The 8667-nt window shown below is 36.2% G+C and overlaps 1 protein-coding gene across 2 annotated transcripts in view; it reads right to left on the reverse strand.

The window, feature by feature from the left end:
- Window positions 1-8273, reverse strand: part of cpeb1a (cytoplasmic polyadenylation element binding protein 1a) — a 21278-nt gene extending 13005 nt beyond the window's left edge. Inside the window, exons 1-4 of one of the 2 annotated variants that reach the window (XM_079809316.1) lie at window positions 3514-3653; window positions 3252-3434; window positions 897-1102; window positions 516-771 (exon numbers count right to left, since the gene is read on the reverse strand). In XM_079809316.1, the coding sequence (XP_079665442.1) occupies window positions 516-771; window positions 897-1102; window positions 3252-3434; window positions 3514-3541 (673 nt within the window). In that variant the 5' untranslated portion in view covers window positions 3542-3653. Of the gene's footprint in view, window positions 1-515; window positions 772-896; window positions 1103-3251; window positions 3435-3513; window positions 3654-8173 lie in introns of those variants that run through there. The other variant, XM_079809317.1, reaches the window with a different exon arrangement.
- Between the last annotated feature and the right edge of the window lie 394 nt (window positions 8274-8667).

The following is an 8667-nucleotide window of genomic DNA, read 5'->3' on the forward strand; positions in this document are numbered from 1 at the left end:
AAATCATTTCTGACCCACTCGCATCTTTGCACTTTTCATAATCAGATGAAATTTAAAAAATAACATTATAATATTTAAACATAAATATGAAACAAAATACATTGTTTAATGGCTACAACATGTATAGTAGGCTAAAGTACAGATAAATCATGTCTGAGCGGGATTCGAGTGAGCGTTGATTTACCGGCGAGGGCTCATGAGTGGAGCACTGGCATAAAGCGGATCATTGAGCTGAGCGTCACACCGGTCCGCTTCGCTCATTACAGGCTTGTTCTCGTCAGAACACCCACATATTAAAAAATGGTCTGGTTTAAATCGGGCTCGGGCTCAAAATTACAGTTAATGTGTTGGGCCGGGCCAGGCTCGGACACAACGTGCACAGGCTCGGATAGGGTCGGGCTTGATTTTTTGATCCCGATCTTAGCTCTAGAGACTTATTTTACATTTTGTAAAAAGTGGCATTATAGGACCCCTTTAAGTGAATATTTTAGCATAGGTGGCTAATGTAACTGTACCTGCAGCTTGTTTATGAAGTTTCGCCTCTCTCTCGATGCAGAACGAGGGTTTGTTCAAGCTCAAAGTGTCCCAGCCGGGCCAGATGGGACCTGTGGACCAGCACCCAACCACTGGTCCATCAGCCTGAGCACTGGGAGCGTTCGTGAAGGTGGTCAGGGGGTTCTGCTCCAAACGGCCAACTGTGTCCAGTTTCACCCCCTCCGCGTGCAGTTCAGGCAGCACCAGGGGCGACGGGGTTGAAGCTCTGAGAGAGACCTGATGGAGACGGACACGCACTATAACTTTTGAAAAACTGACACTGTTACTATGAAAACTGAATGTTTGAAAGGTTCTACTGCACTCTTTTGGGTCCTGTATCAGATGGGAATGTTGCTGCTCACCAGGTGGTCGGAGCCTGAAGAGAAGACGCTGTTCTCGGAGTTGACGGGACTGCTGGATCCAGAGTGCAGCAGAGAGTGAGGCTCTAGCGCCGGTATCAGGTTGGAGAAGCGCTCCAGTGGATCTGCTCCACCTGCAGACTCGTGGGCCTGGAAAGCCAGCTGCTGAACCGAATCACCGCCTCGTGAAGCACCGAAGAGATCAAACGCTGCAGGAGAGAATATGTGAAATAATACATTTGTGAATAGAATTGTTATTCAAATAAAAAATGTCAATCACTGACAGCATTTTACAATTACATCCTTTTTTTTTTTTATTGCATAATTTTAGCGGATAAAAATATAATTTTGCAAAATGACAAATGTTTCAAAATGTTAAATATTATTATACTACAATTAAACTACCGTTCATATGTTTGGGATCAGTAAGAATTTATTTAGAAAAAATGTCATACTTTTATTCAGCAACGCATTAAGTTGATCAAAAGTGACTTTTATAACATTACAAAATATTTATATTTCAAATAAATGCTGCTCCTTTTAACTTTCTGTAAAAAAATATGAAGCAGCATAACTCTTTTCAACATTGATAATCAGAAATGTTTCTTGTGCAACAAATCAGCATAATTAAAATATTATACTACATAATTATTTACAGTACTGTTCATACGTTTGGGATCAGTAAGATTTTTTTAACAGCATTAAGTTGATCAAAAGTGACACAAAAGAAATTTATAATATATCAAAATATTTATATTACAAATAAATGCTACTCTTTAGAACTCATGGTTTCCACAAAAATAAATGTTTCTTGAGCAGCAAATCATCATATTAGAATGATTTCTGAAGGATCATGTGACACTGAAGATTGGAGTAATGATGCTGAAAATCTTGAAATAATAGCATTTAATGAGCAATGGCCAACTAGGGTTGGGTTTAGGGTTGGATTACCTGTTTTTCCAAAAAATGGCAGACAGGGTGGGTGACGTGATTATTATTTGTGCATTTATGTCTGGTGCAAATAGTAGCACAAAAATAACACTTTGTTATCTCTATTCCTGTGAAAAGACTGAATGAATGAGAGAAGTGCTGGATGAGACAGCAGAAACAAGCTTGGTGAGTGTGTGTGTGTGTCCCTCTATAACGGGATTTGGGTCAGAACAAACCTTAGGCACATCATGGCTTTCATTTAAAACATGGATGGACACACTCATTTACGCTTGTAATCTGAGATAGGGAAGCTAAAGGGAAAGTCAAAATGAAACGCAGCCCAACGCTGATGAATCCAGCGTTCTGTCCTCTGTGAACGGTGTGAAAATGATTAGTCATGAGTGAGAAATCAAGATATGAGACACCACTCCGGCTCAGACCTTCCAGAACAATCCATCTACACACACTGCATCTTAAAATCTGAACATCCATCTAAAAATACTTAAAAAGTGTTAAACAATTACATTTATTTTTCTCACTTTATTAGAGTTTTTTTATTTGTGTAAATCTAACAACAATGACAGAGATTTATGCTTAAAATGAAAAATATATATATAACTATTGTATACAATAAATCAAATAAAAAATAATAATTTAAATTCAATTAACTATGTGCATATATGTATATGTATATGAATATATATATATATATATATAAAATAAAATACTTATTTAAGCATAAATCTCAGTTAGTGTTGTTAAATTTAAATAAATACAAATTCGAACTGTTAATTTATATGCACTATACAGTATATATACGTAATATTATACATAATATTTATACATATACACACACACACACACACATATATATATATATATATATATATATATATATATATATATATATATATATATATATAGTATAAATAAGGTTTATACTTGTATTATACATGCATTATAATTGTATTTATAAATATAGATATATTCTCTGACGTAAAGTCTTTACACAATTTTAATATTATTTGTATTATAAAATAAAGTCTATATTATTATTTATATCATATATTTTGTTTATATATCATATATTCTCAGATAATCAAAACAAACGCACAGATTTTTTTTGCAACTAACACTTTACAGTATATATATATATATATATATATATATATATATATATATATATATATATATATAAGGTTTATATTTGTATAAATATTATCTGGTCAAGTCTTATCTTTGCACATTTTTTGTATTATAAATACATATATATATATATATATATATATTTTTTTTTTTTTTTTTTTTTTTTTTTTTTTTTGCTGTTCACTCACAAACTCACGAAGTGTCTGAAACTAGCTTGAACAGAGAGATAGGAGTGGTCATACAAAACTGTACACATCATATTGTCCACACAGGTTCACTCACCGGGCTGGGTCGAGCGCTGGGGATCAGGGCGGCTCCAGGGCTGCTGGTTCCAACAGGGGAGGCTCAGAGACAACAGGCCCAGACTGAGCTCATCAACACTGGGCACGGCAGCCACGGGATCCTGCTGCTCTGGAGCGAACAGCATTCTGCTAACCAGCGGAGAGCAGCCTGTGTCCAAACCATCTATGTGTGTGTGGGAGAGAGAGAGAGAGAGTTACAGAGGCACAAAGACACACAACCGAACCTCGTTTCCTATACCGACCTGCCGCGGGTCCAGTGGTGGTCATCATACCACTGTGTGTTCATCACTGACCTGTTAAACATGTGACTGCCTCACTGAAACCTCACACACTGCTGCTAGTGCTAAAGCCATGCTCACTCCATCACACACACACTCGATCTGCCAGAACAGCCTCACCACCTCCCGTCCCTGTGTGTGTGTGAATCACGTGTGCTGTCTGTCTCTCTCTGGCCCGTCTCCCGTTCATGGCCTGACTCAGCAGAGAGACAGACAGAAGGGGGCAGGGCTTCAACGATCACTATGATTCAGCTCATTTGACTTCACACACACACTGCTGAACCCAGGCTGTACCAGACACACCCTAGTGTCAGACTAAAGGGGCGTTTCCCAGCTAACAGGGAATGTTCTCAGAACTTCTGAACAAACGTTCTTCCAGTAGCATTAATAGAATATTCGTTCACAGTTATCTGGTCTTTAATAATATTCTCGAGCATTTATTCATCTTAAGGTGTGCTCACACATAAACAAACCCTGGTCCGATTGCTCTGTTAGTGCGATTCATTTAAATAAGTGTGAACGCTGCTATCTGAACCCTGGTGTGCACCAAACAAGTGGACCGAGACTGGGTCTCGCTCCGCTTCCAAAACGAACGCTGGTGCGGTTTGACTGAAATATGAACGCAACACAGACCAAAGACATCTAAATGAACCAAAAAGGGACATGATGCTACAATATGTGACCCTAAAAATGCCAGAATGCTCAAGCATGCCTGTTTTTTCTCATCATAGTGGCCCGTCACAGTTCGGTACAGGCGTCAGAATCGCGTCTCCTCACAGCAGATCTTCATTTGTGTGTGAGATGGAGGGATTCCTGCCGCTGTTTTGACTCCTTTACACACTTTATACACACTTTAACTCTTCATGAGTTCTCAGCTGCTCAAAATGCCATCATATGTAGCTACGCACATACAATGAGCGCATTCAGCCCAGCACACACAGCATTGTTTTGGACGAAATATACATCATAAAATAAAAAAGCCGACCAATCAGATTGTGAATGTGCCGGTGGCGAGTGATAATGAGCGCCATCTGTGCGCCACACCAGTCTCGTCTCACGGAGGAGTGACGGGAGCATAAAAGGAGGAGCGACGAAAGTGCAAGACGAGAGGACCAGGCCTGGACTTTATGTTGTGTTTTGTTCACGTTTTGTTATGTGTGTGCGCGGCAGTCGTCCGTGAGGGGCTGCCGCTTTTACGTTCATTTTGTGTTTGTTATTTTATTAAAGTCTTGTAACGTTCGCCGGTTCCCGCCTCCTTCTTCCCATAACAACGAACTTTACTACAGTGAACATACCCCCAGTGTTGGGGGAAACGCATTACAAGTAACTTGAGTTACGTAATAATATTACTTTTTCCAAGTAACTAGTAAAGTAACGCATTACTTTTCAAATTTACAACAAAATATCTGAGTTACCTTTTCACATTTATTTGACTGACAGCTCTCCTGCCCCCATATTGAGAAAAATAAGTGCAGAGGCGTTGTGTGTAAACATGATGGTTATTGTAGTTCTAGACTAAATGTGAGCATTTATTTATCTCACTTGCACAATATAGATTCTGTACTCCTCAAAATGAATAAAATCAGTCAAATGCAAAATCAGAGTAGCTACTATGCAAACCTCCAATAATTAAATGTTAAATAAAACAACTATTTTTATGCATTTAATCTACCTTTATATTTCATTTACCAATGTCTTGCTGCTGACCTTTAATGATGAAAATTACTAGATTTTTTGTTTTTATTGGTAAAACTTTTTTCTCCTGCCTCCTTTTCTACCATTATCCAGAATGGCAGCAGAGCTGCGCCCTCTACTGTTCATGCGTGAATTTGCATTTTTACCTCAGCCTGGGGCTTATTATTTCAATTTTGGTTTGAAGAGGTCTTTACCGTTGCACAAAAATATAACTTTTTTGTTATTAAAAAAACAAAAACAAAAAAAAACAAGCCCAGTCCAGGTGAGAAAAAGTAACGCAAAAGTAACGTAACGCATTACTTTTCTTAAAAAGTAACTAAGTAACTCAATTAGTTATTTTTTAAGGGAGTAACACAATATTGTAATGCATTACTTTTCAAAGTAACTTTCCCCAACACTGCATACCCCTATGCCTTTATGTTCGGTATCTTTAGGTTCAGTGTAAAAATGCTCAATGTGAACGCTAAACGGACCAGGACTAAATGTTTTTTTTGGTCTGGACCAAACGAACCAAGCGAACCGAACTACAAGTGTGAACACACCCTTAGTTAATGTTAATTTCAACATTTCCTAGTTATTAAAATCACAAGTTGTGTCTGTTCATTTTATATAACGGATCTGAGCTAACAACGTTAACAAAGATTAACTAATACTATAATACATTTATTCAGTAACAACGTTCTGGCAAGGTTCTCTCAAAGTTATGAACAAATGTTCATCAAGTAATGTTAATAGCATGGTCGTTAAAAGTTATCAGGGGCCTGTTGCACCAGTTGTGCGTAAGTTACAACTTAGCCTAGTTTTGACATTAATGGGCACTAAGTTATAACTTATGCATTACTATATATTTTTTGCATTGCAATATTAAAGGCAGGGTAGGCATTTTTTGTTATGCTGGTTGAAAGTCACATCCTGATAGCAATAACTAAGTTAAGTGGTCTTAATGTATTTATATGTACAGTATATATATATATATATATATATACTATATTGCCAAATGTTTTGGGACGTCTGCCTTTACATGCACATGAACTTTAAACATCCCATTCTTAATCCGTAGGGTTTAATATGGAGTTGGCCCACAATACAGCTATAACAGCTTCAACTCTTCTGGGAAGGCTTTCCACAAGGTTTAGGAGTGTGTTTATGGGAATTTTTGACCATTCTTCTAGAAGCACATTTGTGAGGTCAGGCACTGATGTTGGACGAGAAGGCCTGGCTCTCAGTCTCCGCTCTAATTCATCTCAAAGGTGTTCTATCGGGCTGAGGTCAGGACTCTGTGCAGGCCAGTCAAGTTCCTCCACACCAAACTCGCTCATCCATGTCTTTATTTTTGTCATTTGTGCACTGGTCATGTCGGAACAGGAAGGGGCCGTCCCCAAACTGTTCCCACAAAGTTGGGAGCATGAAATTGTCCAAAATGTCTTGATCATTCGTCTTTTAACATTTTTTTTACTTGTTTCAGAACGTTCAAGAGAACATTCAAAAATAATGTTCCCATAATGTTTGCAAAATTATAAAATGGAATGTTCCCTTAACGTTCAAAAAAGTTTTTAGAATAAAGTTAGATAATTTAAATATATTATTATGTTTTAGTAATAATATGCTTAAAAAACGATGTATACTCTATATATATACTGTGAGGTGCATATAAATTAATATCTATAATTATATATATAAATATATATAATTATATACAGTACCCGTCAAAAGTTTGGAAACATTACTATCTTTAATAATTTGCCCTGTTTAGTAAATATGGTACTGTACAAATGTACACTAATGGTCAAAAGTTGAGGATAATTAAGATTTTTTATGTAGTTGAAAGAAGTCTCTTCTGCTCACCAAGGCTGCATTTATCAAAATAACTGAAAAAAATGTAATATTATGAAATATTATTACAATGTAAAATAATGTTTTTCTATTTTAATATTTTTTAAAATGTAATTGATTCTTACGATCAAAGCTGTATTTTTTAGCATCATTACTTCAGTCTTCAGTGTCACATGATCCTTCAGAAATCATTCTCATATGATGATTTATTATCAATGTTGGAAAGTGTTTTTTTGTAACCTGAGATATTTTTACAGGATTCTTTGATTAATAAAAAGTTTAAAAAAAAGAACAGCATTTAATCAAAATAGAAATATTTTGTAAAAAATAAATAAATAATAATAATACTTTTTTTTAAACATTAAAAAATATATATTTTAAATTGTAATAATATTTCAAAATATAAAATGTTTCTCTGTATTTTTGATCAAATAAATGCAGACTTCTTTCAAAATCATTATACGCTGTATACATGTGAAAATATCGTAAATAAGTGAAAATCTTATCAAGCATATGTGTTTTATCACATGAGATACATTTGGGCATGTTGAAAATTATAGCGTTAATCTGTGCGTTCGCTCGGCAGCTACTATGAGACACTTGTTGCACACTGCAGTGAGCTAGATGGATATTAGAATATCATATTAATAAATGCTGGATGGCTTGTGTTGCTAAATGACATGCAATTCATTTTAAAACATTGTATGACGTAGAAAATGCTGTATTACTGTACAATAAATAGGTTTCTGTCTATAAATGTCACACAAGCCAACAAAATATATAACACTGTTCTAGTGGTTTTTGGGTATTTTAATCCAAAAAATCGTACATATTGTGCCTTTAATATTATTCAACGGATCTGAGCTAACATGAACAAACAATGAACAGTTGTATTTCTGTTCACCAACTTTAACAACTTGCTCATTGTTAGCTTATGTTGACCTTACAGGGACCTTTTTGTAAAGTGTTACCATTTTGAATCACGATTATGAATGAATAACATGCTCTGGGACATGTGTTAAGAAAATAGGCTCTCATGGCCCATTTAAGTGTAACTTTAACTGTACGGTGGCCTATGCGAGTGTGTGGATCTCACCTGTCATGTGCTTCCAGGCGTTCTGCTGGTTGGCCCCTGTGAAGAGCCCGAGGGCCCTGTGAGCTCCAGGGTCTCCATAAGAAGCATGACGACGGTTTTTCACTCTCTGTTAAAGAAACAGTACAGTTTGTTCTGTGTGTATGCACAAATGGGTGACAGAACAGTCAAAATGGCTGACCATTTCCTTCAAGTCTACTAGTAACTAGTAAACTAAAGTAATTAAAGAAAGTGCTGGGATGTACAGCTCTACCTCAAAATGAAAAATAAAACGAGAACCTGTCAAACTATACCTACTGTTGTCTCAAAAGCTAATGAGCTCACTGCTGGAAAAAGGAATTAGGAGTTTTTTATATTATTTATCTTCATTGTTGTTAAAATTTTATACCTGAATGCTCAAAAAAAAAGTATATTCTTCAATGTACTGTCTTTTGTTGTTTGCCTCAATTTGTGTACTTTGTTTGCACTATTTTATTATAAAGAGCTAAGCCGCAAAT

The sequence above is a fragment of the Gobio gobio genome (assembly GCF_949357685.1).
Source record: "Gobio gobio genome assembly, chromosome: 25".
NCBI classification, from domain to species: domain Eukaryota; kingdom Metazoa; phylum Chordata; class Actinopteri; order Cypriniformes; family Gobionidae; genus Gobio; species Gobio gobio.